The sequence below is a fragment of the Galleria mellonella genome, unplaced genomic scaffold, assembly GCF_026898425.1.
Source record: "Galleria mellonella isolate WM207_F2 unplaced genomic scaffold, CSIRO_AGI_GalMel_v1 utg158, whole genome shotgun sequence".
In the NCBI taxonomy this organism is placed as follows: domain Eukaryota; kingdom Metazoa; phylum Arthropoda; class Insecta; order Lepidoptera; family Pyralidae; genus Galleria; species Galleria mellonella.
Window position 1 is genome coordinate 640,329 of NW_026442003.1, and position 16,813 is coordinate 657,141.

Consider the following 16,813-nt stretch of genomic DNA (forward strand, 5'->3'; position numbering starts at 1 on the left):
AATAAAAAAAGACAACAGCTTTATTTTTTTTTAATTATAACAATAAAACAATTATCAATATTCGTTCAGCTTTATACACGATAACTAAATATTATTTATCCCTGAGAGAATGGTGGGCTAGGGTTTGTTTGTAGCGAGTAGATACCGGAGGCACTGTAACAAAAAAGAAAACTATAGAGTCTATCTACAGAAAAAGGGAAGAAATTGACAATTGTCACCTGCCTTCTCTTCCAACCCCTTAAACATAACAATGTCGGTGACCTGGGGGTCTACCATGAAATGAAATTCCGAATTTTCGGGCTCAATTTTGTGTTTTTGTTCGTACCGAAGACCTTCTAAGTGGAGCTTAACATTTAATTTGTCATAAATCCTACCATAAAAGTTCAAAGGTACGATACTTTAGCATTTTTAATATTTTTAAACGGTACGTATCATGTAATTTTAGCATCAAATTTTTGTTTCGTTCGGATCCGAAATTTTGGAAAACATTTCATGGTAGGACCGCTGTTTTGGGTATTGAGGGCATCATCAAAAATTTTGTTTGGGGCACCAGGTAGGTTGAGCTGACTCTTAGTATTAAAACAGTATAAGTAATAGTAAAGGTAGTTAATTTTGGTTTTGAATTATTTGTGGAAGTCCAGAGAAGGTTTAAAAGGTGAATAAATAAGAAAGTTGTTAACTATCTTTCAGATTATTTTTATGTAGATTTTTTATTAATTATTGATTCCTTTTGTTTGTTTTAAATTTATTTTCTACAATTTAAGTTTAGATCTTTTATTTATCGATTTAGGCAGTACGAAGTCTGCCGGATCAGCTAGTAATGAATTATCAAATTTTTCCTCCTCATGAGGTTAGTTTAGTTAAAAACTTACCCAGTTTTTGGTTCAATGCCTCCCAAGGTCAGCGTGGCTCCTTGGCACTCCTGCAGCAATGCCTCCTCGTAGTCGGTGCACTGGCGGGCGGTGAAGCCGCCGCTGGTTAAAGCCTCTGCCCAATAATAATATGCTCTGAAATAAAAATTGTTTATAAATATTAGTTTTAATATTTTCCGCGAGAATGTTGATTTTCATTATCGGGGAAATTTTTGAAAAATTCCATTAATTTAAATGCACATATCTTCGTTTCCGTGGAAAATTTGGGAAAATTGTATTATAATGTAAAATGTAGGGTACATTTATTATATACGTTCATTTACAGTACAGAAACACACATTCATACACATACATTTTTTTAATGAGTGATAATGGTATGGTAACCCCGTCTGCGCTATCGGTATACACCGGTGGAGCACCAGTGATAAATGACAGGTGAGGATGAAAGCAGGTCAGTTAGCCCATCCTGACGAATTCAACTAGAATTAGCCACGAAGATTTCCAGGGGGAACCACGTGGAGGTCGACTTGACAGGGTATATTGCTAGTAATGGAGCTATTTGACCCCATTACTAACAACCCTTTCCCCCCCTTAATGTCCTGTTAGAAATCACTTGAAGACTCACCTCTCCTGATCGCAGGCGTCATCTCGTCCACAACCAGGCATGTTTATTCCACCGTTGGGGTAGATATCCACTTGGCCCATAGGCTTGATGTATCCCCTGTTGCCCACATTGGTGTGGATAACTTCAGTGTAGACTCCATCGTTGGCCCTGAACTGGGGTAACAGTTCGTGAACCGCACTCCAGTATGTTGGGTCCAGGGCTGAAATAAATTATTATAGGCTTATACATATATACATATCCGTTACGCTTGTCTCCTATAGGGTTAGGCAGAAATATAGGAACGCAAAAATGCTTCGATTCAAACAGTGCTCTTTCGCTTCCTCCACACTCATCAATCTATTCATACACGCTCGCCGGTTACGGGTACTTTTAATTTGGCTCTTCTTCAGGATGTCGTCTATTTGGTCGACATATGTCTATCTAGGGCGGCCCCTACCGATATTTCCGTTCATTCGTGCTCGATAAATCTCTTTCGTAATTCTTTTTTCATTCATCCTCGCCAAATGACCAAACTAACGCAACATTCCGTTTTTGATTTTTGTCACTAAATAGTATTTTAGTCCACACTTCTTATTATCTGCCTTTGAAATGTGGTGCTGGAGAAGGATGAAGAAAATTAGCTGGAGGGATTGAATTAGCAATGAGGAGGCCCTGCTTAGGGTTAAGGAAAAAAGACAAATTATTAGAACTATTGAGGACAGAAGGGGTAAAATGTTGGGACACTTGATACGACACGACGAACTTATGAACATTATAATAGAAGGTAAGATAGAAGGAAGGAGAGGGAGAGGGAGACCGAGACATAGTTACATCAGGCAGATCAAGGAAGGAGTTGGTGTCGTGTCGTATCAAGAGGTGAAGAGACTCGCTGAAAATCGTAGTGAGTGGCAAGAGCTCCACCGACAAGAGCGCAGCTCTTAAATAGGATAGATAGACTTCTTATTAGGTTTATATTTTATTTTTAAACTTGTATTAATTATTGATATATTTATTAGCTAATCCGTCAAACGTTTAGCACCCTACCGCTATCTGCCAGATGCCATTTTTACTTATCGGGATATAAATTAACCTATCTTTCAAGTTGGACTAAAATATTATTGGTCGAATGGATTACTTTGTTTACCTTTTTACTATGATCTAATGAAGCATTGCTCTTACCCGCGATATATCCGACTTGTCTCCTCAATCTCCTGCCGATGAGACCGGCCTGGAGACCGCCAAGTCCTACTCCAACCAGGCTGACGTCAGCCAATGACTGGCCGGTAGTTGATGTGACGAATTCAATAAAATTCTTAACATTGCGAGCTGAAAAATAAATAGATGATGATTTTACTTAATACATCAATAAAATTCTAAAATTGTTTGTATTTCTCTTAGGTACAAACATATATTACTCGGTCATGCTTAAACTGTAAATTTTTTTTAAGGAATGATAATGGAATGGTAACCCCGCCTACGCTATCGGTATACACTGGCAGGGCACCAGTGAAGGGTGATAGGTGAGGATGAAGTAGGTCAGTTAGCCCATCGTGACGAATTCAACAAGAATTGTTCACGATGGTTTCCAGGGGGAACCACGTGGAGGTCGACCTAATAAGGTATATTGCTAGCAATGAGGCTGTCAAACTCTATTGCTAACAATCCCTTTCCCCCAAAAACTGTACATTGCAAGCAATGAGGTTTTTAGACCATTACTATCAATTCCTTTCCTGTAATAACTACCGGTTTATCTTACGTGTAATTTGGTCAAGAAAGCTCGGCTAGTTTCCGGACCTTATGTTACTGCCGCTCATGAACAAGGGTCCCAAATGGTCCCGAAATTAGTCGAGCTTTTTGTTCTAGTTCTAACTGAACGGATTTTAGTATAATTTGTATGGGGCCATTTTCTAAGTATATTCTTTAAGTTAAAAAAGAATTTTGCAGATCGGTTTGCAACTAACAGAGTTATGAGGTAAGGAACATAAAAAATACAACCGAATTCTTTTTGAAGTTGGTTTCAAAGTATTCTAATTTACTTGCCTGACAAAGCTATGTTGACTAAACTAAGAACTGTATTGGAGTTGGCGCCACGGCTCCAGTCCACAAGGATTACGTTCACATCAGCAGCGGCCAAATAACCTGCAAAATAATTATAGGTATTAAAAGCGTTCGTAACCTTAGCTAACCAAAGTGTGGCAACCCAGTCGTGTTTCTGTCTTGAAGCAGTTGTGCTTACACAGCTGTTTCGGTCTGAAGAGCGGGATATGGCATGATACAGAGGCATAATACCATAGTCCCCAGGAATAGTAATGCATGAGAGATATCATGAGCGACGCAGTACATTATGTTACGCTCATTACGTTACTGTTCATGTCTATAGGCAACGGATACCACTTTCCATTAGGTGGGCCATCAGCTTGTTTGCCATTCGTTGCATAAAAAAACTGTTATTATTTATTTAGAATCACCAACAATTGTCGGCAGACCACATCGTGTGGTTCCGGCATAGAATCCCCATTCTTTTCGTGATTCTTTGATTTTCGTGATTTCGGGAATTTCGTGGAGATGAACCTGATAGGGTATATTATAAGCAATGTGGTGGATAACCTAATTATTAACAATTCCTTCCTCCCCTCCACTCCTCCTTAAACTGGTACACTACCGAGGTACTCAGAATAATAAGTTATACAAAGATGGATGCCGGTGAAAGATAAAAAGATGTGGATGAAGTCCGCTCAATTGGTTCTTCGTGACGAAAACTTACTAGGTATCAGAACAAGGTTGAAGTTGGACAGAGCTGAGCCTCCATGACCGTGGATTAGGATGACGGTGCGGCGTGAAGCGTTGAAGTTACTGTTTAGGAGCAAAGCACCGTTGTAGAGCAGAAGTGGCTGGCTGACTGTGGGGTTGTCTCTGAAAATAATTAAGACTGTGATATCCTGAATGGCTAACAATTTACCCCATCTGATAGAAAGCAATAACCTGCGCCTATAGATATGAACAGTACTATGAACTTTTTTTTTTATACAACTTAGAATGGCAATCAAGCTGACGGCCCACCTGATGTAAAGTGGTAACTGTCGCCTATAGACATGAGGAGTACCATGGACATAACAGAATATACTGTTTTGCCCATGATACTCCCCATGCGTTGCCATTTCTGAGGACTTTGGTGTTATTCCTCAGTACCCAGTACTGATTGCTTGGGTATCTCTTTCCCATTCGTGTTTCAACCGCGAAGCAGTTGTGTTTGCATGGCCGTGTTTCGGTTTGAAGGGTGAGATATGGCGTGAATTTATATATAGTAATAATAATATACTTTATTATTCAGACTACAATTTGGTCCATTTTGTTAGTAACAGTTTTCTTACAAACTATGTTAGTAAAAACAGAAAAGCAAATTAATTAAAGCAGGTCAGGAACTGCTCACCGAGATCAGCATCTGAACGAAATGCCCAATTATAGGCGAGTTATATTTATCGCCTATTACTTTTAGAATGCTGTCGGTGCTTGTCCTAACCCTATGTGGAAATGATACAGTTCTCTTTCTCCTTTTGTTGTATAAAAATAAAAAAATAAAAAATCGTACTGAGACAAAATTTGCATGCCTTTAGATAAAGTGAAACGTGTAGCTCTGTTATCATTTAAGTCTATTTGCACCACATTTCGAGTAAATAAATTATTATTATTATTACTTACCTGGTGAAGAGGTGGAACTGGTTGTCCCTGGTTGGCAAGTATGCTGATGGAATTAAGTCAGCGACTTTTAACCAGTTGTCGGTTAGTGTAGCGCCACCCTCATCATTGGGGACGTGCTGAAACCTCAGCTGGTTGCCGAATTTGCTGATCACATTATCAGCAATAGAGGATGCTGAAAAGAAATTAAAATAAATAACAAAAAAATTAACTTTACTCTGTTTTAAAGTTACACTTTAAGGTATCAAGGGTGGGATATGGGGATGAAATTACAGGGTACATAGGCATAATATGATGAATGGCTAACTGACCTGCTTCATCCTCACCTATCATCCCTCACTGGTGCCCCGCCGGTGTATACCGTTAATGCAGGCGGGATTACTACTCCATTATTATCCATTAAAAAAAACCGTCCTGTTTCATTCTCACCTACCACTTTCACTGGTGCCCCATGAGCGTATACCGTTAGTCAATTTCCATTATCATCCATTAAAATAAGACGGAAACCACATATCTTATCGTTTTATCTCATATTTAGGTAAATAAATAAAAATAATTAAAGATTTACAGTAAATATGCAGATAAAACTGTTATCTGTTATTATGACAGTCTACATCACCAAGCTTGTTATTGTAGTTGTTACGGGTGCAAACTCCTTTCAAACCATACTACAACATGCCAATACATATTGCACAATAGCTGTTCCCACACACAAATTCCCAGAAAGAATGAAGACATACTTTACAAAGGAAATTGATAAAAGGGAATACGACAGGGCGGTGAGAGGCCAGTATGTTTTAAGTCGCGAACGTACGGTGTATATAAAAAACCAACAGCTAAAAAATTTTATAATAAAAAAAAACATTAAAAGCAAAAAATCAATTGCAGGTTTTCCCAAATAAAAGCAAGATTTAACTAATGCACATGACATCGCTAATACTTACAACGGACTGAATTAAACTTAGAATAACAACATTATAAAAGTACAAACATTATAGGTAGAGGGGAAGGGATTGTTAGCAATGGAGTTTGATAGCCCCATTGCTAGCAGTATGCCCGATTAGGTCGACCTCCACGTGGTTCCTGTTAATACTTTTTGATTGGTTCCAAAATTTAAATGCGGTGTGACACCTATTGCGTGTGTTGCCTAGCAATTGTTGACTGTCGTTTATTACGAAAATAGAAAATTAGTAGATGGTTTAAATATTATTTTAATTTTAACATCAAGTGATATTGTGTGTTCGTTTATATATATATATATATATATATATATATATATATATATATATATATATATATATATATATATATATATATATTGTGTTATTTGTTTGGACCTTATAAACTGTATAAGTGAAATCTACTGACAGTTCTGCTAATTCTTACTACCAATCTTTGAAGAGTTCCGTTACTGTTCAAGGAACAAGGTTCAAGGTACGAATATCTTTAAGTGTTCCCCCTGGAAACCATCGTGAACAATTCTTGTTGAATTCGTCACGATGGGCTAACTGACCTGCTTCATCTCCTCACCTATCATCCTTCACTGTTGCCCCGCCGGTGTATACCGATAGCGCGGGTGGGGTTACCATTCCATTATCACCCATTAATAAAAAAAAAATTATAGGTAGGCAGTTATGCAAAATTAAAAGATAAAATCACGCGCTCAAAGATGAACCATCAAAGAACCACTGACTCAACACACGTCTTGAGGTCTTATCTTAGAATTAAATAAATCTTGACCGCCTTTTGTAGGTACTACACTTTACGTATTGAAAATTGTTCAACAAATCTTGTTATGTTGGTGCAATAAAGTGTTAAATAAATAAATAAATCTAAATCGAGCTCTCTACATACCATATTTTATTAAAATTATCGCTTGCACGCCAGAAATATGAATTTTTATTATAGTTAGTGGCAACAAATAGAAGAAATAAGGTGGCATTTAATCTTCGTGATTTGGTTGGGACACGTAGTGAGATTTGATATAGCAGGTCGCCTATAGACATGAGCAGTACCATGAACATAACAGAGTATACTGTTTCACCCATGATACCGCCCATGCGTTGCCATTCCTGAGGACTCAGTTATTCCTCTGTACCCTGTAAATTCACTGCCATATCCCACCCTTGAAACCGAAACACAGCCATGCAAACACAACTGCTTCACCGTAGAAACACGTATTGGTTTTTGGTGTGTTAAAAGCGACGCTAATGCCCATTCCTCGAGCATTAAGTCCTTAATCGTCTCTTACAACACGCATGAAAAAGGAAGGGGTGGCCTATTCTATACCGAGACCACGTGGCAACACATATGTAGAATATTAAAATTGATTATTTCCTAAATTTGTTTTCATTGAAGCGTTACTTATCGATTAATCCATGATTGATTGTGGACGAAGATATGAAATGACAAATGGAACTAAATATGAGATTAGACCTAATCCCCTTCCTGTTGACTATTGATAATGCATATCAGTGTACAATACACAATAATTTGATTTACATTCAACTAACGACTCACCGTGACTTTGTCTGTAATTTCTCAAAAAACATTGTATTAACTGTATTTACACCCATTAATTCTTCTCTTTCCGCGTCTAGGGAAAGTAGATAAAGTTTCGTTTGAGAAATCAGTTCAGGGTACAATAGGACTGATATACCTGAAGAAGGTAAAAGCCCTTAAAATAATATTAAAAAAAAAGTATATTCACACTATTGTACGTATATATCTATATATGTATTTAAAAATAAACAGAGTTTCGTGCCTCAAGTCGAACTGTTTATAATTACTCCTCTCCATCCAAAGATGCAGAGGAGTAATTATAAACAGTTCGACTTGAGGCATTGAGATTGCAGGCAGCAAGAGATCGCTCTTAGCGATAAGGCCGCCCATTGTTTTCTCACTGTGATTATTTCTTGTAATTGTTTGTATCTATAATAAGTTTACTATTGTAATCTTTTGGAGGAAACGATAAAGAGTATCTATCTATCTATCTAAGTATTTATGAAGTTTTAAAACTACTTATAAATTTATAAATTTCCATGTGGTCCCGGCATAGAATAGGCCACTTCTTCCTATCCCGTGGGTATTGGAAGAGGCGATTAAGAGAATTTAATAGGCGAAGGATAAGTAGCAGCGTCCGTCTTAAAACATCTCCAAAGCCTAACTGCGGTTGCCAATTTGCCTGCCAAGCTTGGCAACTACTGGCAAAACCCGCCAAGGGGAGGCTTATGTTCAGCAGTGGACAGTCAAAGGCTGATATCGTGATGAATGTAACTTATCTGACATAACCTCTGTCCCATTCGTGTTTCTACCGTGAAGCAGTTGTGTTTGCATGGCTGTGTTTCGGTTTGATGGGTGGGATATGGCGTGAATTTACTGGGTACAGAGGAATAACACCCCAGGAATGGCAACGCATGGGGGGTATCATGGGCGAAACAGTATACTCTGTTATGTCCGTGGTACTGCTCATGTCTATAGGCGACGGTTACCACTTTACATCAGGTGGGCCGTCAGCTTGTTTGCCATTCTAAGTTGTATAAAAAAAATAAAAACAAAATGACGTGAAATAATGTAAGTAATAAATTCTAAAAGTAATGTAGATAAGTATTAATATTATGGAATATATAATATTTAAAATTTTTGCACGCCATGAAAGGAAAAATATGTTTTTTTTTATGGGCGAAAATGGTATGGTAACCCCGCCTGCGCTAACGGGATACGCTGGCGGAGCACCATTGAAGGGTAATAGATGAGAATGAAAACAGGCCAGTTAGCCCATCATGATGATTTCACCAGGACCAATTAACCATGATAATTTCCAGGGAGAACCGCGAGGAGGTCGACCTGGTTGGGTATATTGCTAGCAATGGGATTCTCACTCTCCATTATTAACAATCCCTTTCCCCCCGGAAAAATATGGTTGCATCTAAATATATATGCAATTAACACTTAAGTAATTTTTTTTAATGGATAATAATGGGCTGGTAACCCCGCCTGCTCTAGCAGTATACACTGGCGGAGCACTAGCGAGGGATAATAGGTGAGGATAAAAAATTAGGCCAGTTAGCCCATTGTGATGAATTAACCTAAAGTTTAGCCTGATGGTTTCCAGGCAGGACCACGTGGAGCTCGACCTAGTTGGGCATATTGCTAGCAATGGGACTGGTAGTCCGCTTTATTAACGATATCTTCCCCCCACACATATGTAATTTATTTCCCTATTATTTTACAAAAAAATTAAATATATAAAAAAACATCTTTTCAAATAACACAACAACAAGTAACAAGTAACAAATATAAAAGAAAAATATAATCGAATTGAAAACTTCCTTATATTTGAGATTGGTTGGAAATATACGCTCGAAGGTAGCTGATGAGAAGATAAGAGAGGTAATGCATAAGGTGGTAATGCATAAAAAAATTTACAATCCATATGAACAGTATTATGGATGTCACAGAATACACTGTGATACCCATGTTCCCCTCGCGGTTATGTGCCATTCCTGATTCATATGGTGTTATGCCTCTGTAGTCTGTAATTTAACTGACATAAGCCACCTTTTAAACCATAATACAGTCATGCAAGCATGGCTTTACACCAAACACGAGTTGGACAAACATATACGCAGGAATCTTCAACTGTTTCTTAAAAACAGCGATCTTACGAATCTTAACACTAGATACAAATACAAACTTGCTGTTCCGAAATGTCTTTTAGAAAAAGTTAATAAGTTTTTAATGGAAATGAGCATTAAATGTCACAATAAGATACCGAAGGATATTTTGGATCTACCTTTTAATAAGTTTAAAACTGTTATTAAAAAATATTTATTGAACCAAACCTATTACGCACTAAACGATTATTTGAATGACAAATGTGCATGGTGTTAGTCGATCATGCACGGGCTTTTAACGACCATGTAACTTTAGATATTGTACATTTAAATAAATACACATAATCTTAACAGAGATTTAAAAGAGTAACTGTTGAGTTCCTTGCGGGCTCTTCTCAACAGATAACAACCTTACGAACCCTGAAGTAGTTTTAAAAAAGGTGACGATTTAAAAGTGCTTGTAAACAAGTCTATTCGAATAAAAATGATTTTAATTTGACATAGATATTCAAACAGACGATTTTTGTACAAAGTTTTTTTTACAGAGGAAGACTTTGTACAAAAGTCGATTGCTTGGGTGCCTCTGTTCCATTCGTGTTTCAACCGTGAAGCAGTTGTGTTTGCATGGCTGTGTTTCCGTTTGAAAGGTGGGATATGCCGTGAATTTACAGGGTACAGAGGGATAACACCCGAGTCCTCAGGAATGGCAACGCATGGGGTGTATCATGGGCGAAACAGTATACTCTGTTATGTGCATGGTACTGCTCATGGCGACAGTTATCACTTTCCACCAGGTGAGTTGTCAGCTTGTTTGCCGTTCTAAGTTGTATAAAAAAAGTCTCTTTGTTTAATTACCTGAAACAGCAGCGAAAAATAGAGCCAACACACTAATGCAACGAACCATTTTGCTCGAACTAATTAATTAACCAAAATAGACAATATATAGGTATCACATAGTGTTATTTATCATTTCGAATGATAATTATAATCAATGGAATTATATGATAGGCTATTTCATATTTAGTTTTGAATATTAACACCTGTACTCTGATTTATCAGAGAGATTACAGTCAAGGTCGCTTTTTATAAATTGAACTAACATTTATATATATATATATATATATATATATATATATATATATATATATATATATATATATATATTCTTGATTGCACTAAAACATACAGTAACAACAATAAGTTAATAACAATGTTACCAAAGGCGAACTTATCTCTAAAAGAGATCTCTTCCAGTCAACCTAACGCAGTGGCATAGGAAGTAGTGAGTGGGCAGTAGTAGTGCAAGACAGAAATTAAAATAAATATTTACATCAATTATAAATAATTATATATATATATATATATATATATATATATATATATATATATATATATATATATATATATATACACATATACATACACATCATATATACACATACATACATACATACACACACACATATACATATATATACATACGTTAAATACAACATATAAATATCACATACCACTGATGTGATAAACAAATATATGGCCTACCTGATGGTAAGCGGTCACCGTAACCTATGAACGCTTGCAATACCAGGGGCATTACGCGCGTTTGCTAACTCTGAAATCTCTTTATTCTTTTTTTGAAGAACCCCATGCTATAGTCTTTTGGAAAAATCTCGACAGGTAGATCATTCCATAACCTGAGCGTTTGTGAGAGAAAATATCTTTGAAACTGCTCTGTATTCTCTCTAAGGAACTCTAAGGTAGGCGGGTGAACTCTTTGTCGCTAGCGAGCTGTACGATGGTAGAAAGTGGCCGATGGCATCATATTAAACAATTTCTCTGAGCACAGTCCTTTGTATATTTTGTTATGATAGTCATTTTTATAAGTAAATTTAGTTCCACAAAAAACATCATTGAATATTTGGCTGATACTAAATTCTAGGTTTACGTACACTGGAATTTATTATATTTGTAAATAATTATGATAAATAAAGAACTTTTCAAAACAAACAAACAACACCGAATTTAGTTGCTGATTAGTTGATTGGAATTATTTTGTTTAATTCCGCTACCGTAAGTACGCGTGCGACTGCCACCATTTGATGATTGACTACTATTGTTATTAGCAGAAGTTCTATGACCTTCCATATTAGTTATGAATCTCCGACCGTTATCCAGTCTATGCACATGTTGCGCCACGTGTTTCATCTCTAAACGAGGAATATTCAGTAACATTGATACAGTCAATCGCACGCATACTAACAAAATGGCAAATAACAGTTGCCGTTTTATATTTCAATTTTTACGCTCATTACTATTGCTCTCCTTCTGTACTTGTGTTTATACTTTTCTGTAAAGTGACTTTATTAAATCTTATTCGTAAATACCATCACTTTAGTTGTATGAAAATGTCGTTAGAATCCATACATTATCCCGAATGACACTGGCTATAGTTCTTTTTTTAATAAAAAACAATATGTATTGAAATGTAATGTATTTCATAACACCAAAAGACTATATATATATATATATATATATATATATATATATATATATATATATATATATATATATATATATATATATATATATATATATATATATACGTGGCAACTACTGGCAAAACTACCCTTATGGGGGAGAATAAGACAAAGGTAAGTGAAGAAAACACTGAAGGTAAGATATGATCAAAATTTATTAGCAGAAACTAGAAAAAGAGGATTAAACAAAAATTCTATAAGTTTTTGGTTTAAAATCATTAATTTTATAAAATCAATTAAAAGTACGCTTATCGTTAATGAAAGACATTTCACAATTAAATTACATGAGGAGCTGTAATCAATAAATCAGGATAGTTGACGTTCTCATAAGTTTAAACTTCCACCTAAACTACCGCTTGCTTTGCCGCTGCCCCCTAAATTGAGTCCATTGTTGGAACTGCCACCTAAGTTGAGTCCATTGTCGGAACTGCCACCGATGTGGAATCCATTGTTGGAACTGCCACCCAAGTTGGCACTGTTGTTGGAACTGCCGTTGGAACCATTGCTGCTGTTCGAGTCCGATTTCAAGGCACCGTTGAAGTCGAAGCGTCCGTATCCAGAAATTCTCTTCTTAATCTCTGATCCCAAGGAAACCAGATCTGGAGAAAGGAAAGAGAACAATGTTATTATTTGATATAATAAAATCTACTTAAATATTGGCGTTGACTGCGACAAAATACGAGATTTTAAATATAAATTTAATTATCACATTTTAGTTGTTAATATGAAAAATTTTTGTTTTATATTTAGACGTATATTTTGTAACTTTTATATATCATAATACTAGCTGTTATACTCTACTGTTGAACATAGGCCTCTCCCATAAAGGGAGGTTTTGCCAGTTTATTATTATTTTTATTTAGTTTATTTATTGCCTTTGGTGATTTTTAGTATTTTATTTTATTTGGGATAACAACAGCTTTTTACAACATTGAATACATATTAAATTACATTTACTACATATTAGCCAATTATAGTTATCCACAGCGCAAAACATAAGCATCCGTTAAGCAAATAAAACCACATTTCATAACAATATCAGTATGGTGCGTCCGCTACAATGCTCGCACTGTACGTATACTGTGCCAACACTACAGCCGATGATCCCACAATTGTTTTAATTGGAACCCTGCTGTCCATTCCTCGACTATTAAGTTTCCATAATCGTCTATTACGACACCCAGGGGAAAAAAGGGATGGCCCATTCTATATTGGGAACACACAGCAGTTTTTGTACATAACATAAGATGGGAAAAGGCCGTAAAACTCACCAGAATATCCTTGAGCCTTGAAACTGCTTTCAGCGTAGGAGATTACGGCTGAAAAAGAGGACAGAATATTTTTAATAATCTTACTTTATTCAATTTGTTTAAACGTACGTTAAACAATACTAATATTTTATGTTTCTATCATTATCATTCATCAATTCGGCTGTTGACTGTCCACTGCTGAACATAAGCCTTCCCTGTAAGGGAAGTTTTGTCAGTAGTTGCCACGCTTGAGAGGCGGGTTGGCAACCGTAGTTTGGCTTTAAGAGATGTTTTAAGAAGGCCGTTGCTGTTCGTCTCTCTACCATTAAGTTCTCTTAATAGCCTCTTACGACACCCACAGAAAGAATGGGTGGCCTATTTTATGGCGGAACCATATGGCCAATTATGTTTCTATCGCTGGATTATAATTATTATCAATTATTTAATTTATTAAGTGCAAATTTTTTTACTTATTTGTAAGTTTCGATATGTTTTTAATATATGCTTATAATTGATATGCTATTTTTCTTTTTCGATCTTATATTAAGGTATTTTATAAAAAAATGTAGTCATAAATGATGCTATAATAAGTAAATTATTAAAATAAATATTTAATTTTTTTAATTTCGTAATATTTAAATGCTACAAAAAAAATTAAAATTAAATCATTGTAATTTTTGTTTTCAATATTTGCACGCTTGGCCTAAGTAGATTTTGTAAGGTACTTTTAATTTATAAGACCAAATGTTTTATACACAAAATCATTGCAAATAAAGTTATTATTATTTACATTGAATTGTTTATTTCTCAGCTTTTCTTCTTTTAACGTTGGTAATTATACTATACTTACAGGTACGTGACCAAGTAAGTGCAGTGTGTATGTTGGAATGGAAGGTTATGTTTGTGTATGTCAGGTGGCTACTTCATCCTCATCTATATCTAAGAATTTTCTGACTATTCTGCAAGTATTTAATACGGCAGCCTTTTGTAGGGAGATGTAGAGATGTTTTCGTAGACCTATTTGTTTTAGACTATGGTGTAAATGGTTGGGAATGACACTTGTAGACGAGAGGACTATCGGTACTATGCAAACTTTTTCTTGTTTCCAGATTCTTGTGATTTCATCTTTAAGTTAAGCGTATTTATTATTATTATTATTAATAAAAATACTTACCATCGACAAGTTTTACACCGACTGTAAAAAAAAAAAAAACAAAACCGTGATTAGTAAATCAAATCACAAAATATTTTTAGTGCTATTTATAATATATTGCTTTAACAATTGATGGATAGATGTCGCTGTAATAGTTATTGTGATAAGTTCACCGTTTACACTCTCTACATAACATTATCATCATACCAGCCTTTAACTGTCCACTGCTAAACATAAGCTTCCCCCTTGGGGGGTTTTGCCAGTAGTTGCCACGCTTGGCAAGCACATTAACAACTGCAGTTAGGCTTTAGAGATGTTTTAAGAGGGACGCTGCTGCTCATCCCACGCCCTTCTTAGTCGCCTCTTACGACACTGACAGGAAAGGAAGGGGTGGCCTATTCTATGCCGGAACGATACGGCGATACAAATATTCGAATTAATAAAACAATAAATATATAAAATGCAATATAAAAAAAAACAGACTTTGTACAAAAGTATTCGTGTCCTATTCATGTTTCGACCGTAAAGCAGTTGTGTTTGCATGGCGGTGTTTCGGTTTGAAGGGTGGGATATGGCAGTGAATTTATAGGGTACAGAGGAATAACACCTCAGTTCACAGGAATATCAACGCATGGGGAATATCATGAGTGAAAAAGAATACTCTGTTATGTCCATGGTACTGCTCATGTCTATAGGCGACGGTTTCCACTTTCCATCAAGTGGGCCGTCAGCTTGTTTGCCATTGTAAGTTGTATAAACAAAAAATAGATTTTACATAACCTCAATACTGCATACACTTATTTCTATGTTTTGCAAGTAATGGTTTATTTAGCAATAAATCTGTCTTTTCAGTCATTAATACAAGTTACAAACAAATAAACAATCAAAATAATACTCACGTCCGCTAGAGTAACTGTTGCCAACCACACCAATGACAGTGGAAACTGGAAAATAATAAAAAATAGGTTACTTTGGTATATAGGGTAAAAAGGAGATAGATTTCTTAGAAAGATAGTTGCTTTAGCAATTCTATTTGCATTCTAGCTTTCCATAGGCGGAGAGAACCGAGTGCCAAAGGTATTTATCCATCTGTTACTTCATCTACCATAACTCGTCTCATGTATACGCACTAGATCTGTAAGATTTGGCTCCTCTCTTATCGGTAGAACTTAGTTCTATATCCCAATATCTATTGCAAGATGAACGTACCTGGTTGAAATATGTATAAAAGGAACGCATCTTAATTGACAGATGACATTAGTTGACATGTATGTCCTAGCGGATTTTCCGGTTGCTTTCCCACCTTTGTTCACTCTCTTAGAAGTTAATAAATGTATGTTTGCAATGGAATAAGTTTTATTTAAATATAACATCTATATCCATCTAGATTCCCATCTATTTCGTGAAACTTTCATTTGAAATTCATACACAAAAATGTCAAAGCTACAAAGTACTGTTAAGATATGGCAAACTCTGCAAAATTCTGAATTTGATCGGAAGAAGCGTTAAGGTGCCAACAGTAATCATCAATCGAACAAACTTATGTCAACATCCCTAATATTAGTGAAGTACCAACAAAAATTATAGAATGGGAAAAATACTCACCCTTGACGAAAACTGTGACGAAGTCCTCGTGACTGAATTTACCGCTGTTCTCTGTAAAAGAAAATGTGGATTAGTATACCATTGCGTAAATTCTTATCAAATTATATTAAATTTAAATAAATATCATCATAATCATCATATCAGCCTTTAACTGTCCACTGCTGAACATAAGCCTCCCCCTTGGGGGGTTTTGCCAATAATTGCCACGCTTGGCAGGCGGATTGGCAACCGCAGTCAGGCTTTAGAGGTGTTTTATGAGGGACGCTGCTGCCCATCCCTCGCCCTCCCTTTGTCGGTTCTTACGACACCTTACGACACGTCTTACGACGACGGGATAGGAAGGGGTGGCCTATTCTATGCCGGAACCACAGGGCCGGTCAGTTAAATAAATAATAGAACACACATTAAAATATCAAGTACTTACTGTCAAATAGATCTCCCAATTCGGTGACCAACTGTACAACGATTTTATCGGTGCCT

The 16,813-nt window shown here is 36.1% G+C and overlaps 2 protein-coding genes across 3 annotated transcripts in view; both read right to left on the bottom strand.

The window, feature by feature from the left end:
• Window positions 1-14: 14 nt before the first annotated feature.
• LOC113520899 (lipase member I-like) lies at window positions 15-10,795 on the bottom strand. Of its 2 annotated transcripts, none has more exons than XM_026906317.3 (8): window positions 10,644-10,795; window positions 5,176-5,347; window positions 4,241-4,389; window positions 3,517-3,615; window positions 2,656-2,802; window positions 1,498-1,696; window positions 873-1,007; window positions 15-153 (listed from the first exon to the last, which is right to left on the bottom strand). In XM_026906317.3, the coding sequence occupies exons 1-8, from the start codon at window positions 10,690-10,692 to the stop codon at window positions 96-98; spliced, it is 1,008 nt and encodes a 335-aa protein (XP_026762118.1). In that variant the 5' UTR covers window positions 10,693-10,795; the 3' UTR covers window positions 15-95. The 2 variants fall into 2 exon arrangements, with proteins under 2 accessions (XP_026762118.1, XP_052748419.1); XM_052892459.1 differs by lacking the exon at window positions 10,644-10,795 and adding an exon at window positions 5,484-5,520.
• A 1,667-nt stretch (window positions 10,796-12,462) lies between these two features.
• The window catches only part of LOC113519512 (sericin 1-like), a 31,519-nt gene continuing 27,168 nt past the window's right edge, over window positions 12,463-16,813 (bottom strand). The window contains exons 58-63 of the mRNA XM_052892458.1: window positions 16,758-16,811; window positions 16,334-16,384; window positions 15,628-15,672; window positions 14,750-14,770; window positions 13,597-13,644; window positions 12,463-12,924 (exon numbers count right to left, since the gene is read on the bottom strand). Coding sequence (XP_052748418.1) covers window positions 12,650-12,924; window positions 13,597-13,644; window positions 14,750-14,770; window positions 15,628-15,672; window positions 16,334-16,384; window positions 16,758-16,811 — 494 coding nt within the window. The 3' untranslated portion in view covers window positions 12,463-12,649. The remainder of the gene's footprint in view (window positions 12,925-13,596; window positions 13,645-14,749; window positions 14,771-15,627; window positions 15,673-16,333; window positions 16,385-16,757; window positions 16,812-16,813) is intronic.

Coding starts and splice junctions, on each gene's coding strand:
- LOC113520899 (XM_026906317.3), bottom strand. CDS start 10,692: ATGGTTCGTTGCATTAGTGTGTTGGCTCTATTTTTCGCTGCTGTTTCA. Junction 5,348..10,643: donor ATTTTTCGCTGCTGTTTCAG/GTAATTAAACAA, acceptor ATTTCTTTTCAG/CATCCTCTATTGCTGATAAT. Junction 1,008..1,497: donor GACGCCTGCGATCAGGAGAG/GTGAGTCTTCAA, acceptor TTTTTATTTCAG/AGCATATTATTATTGGGCAG.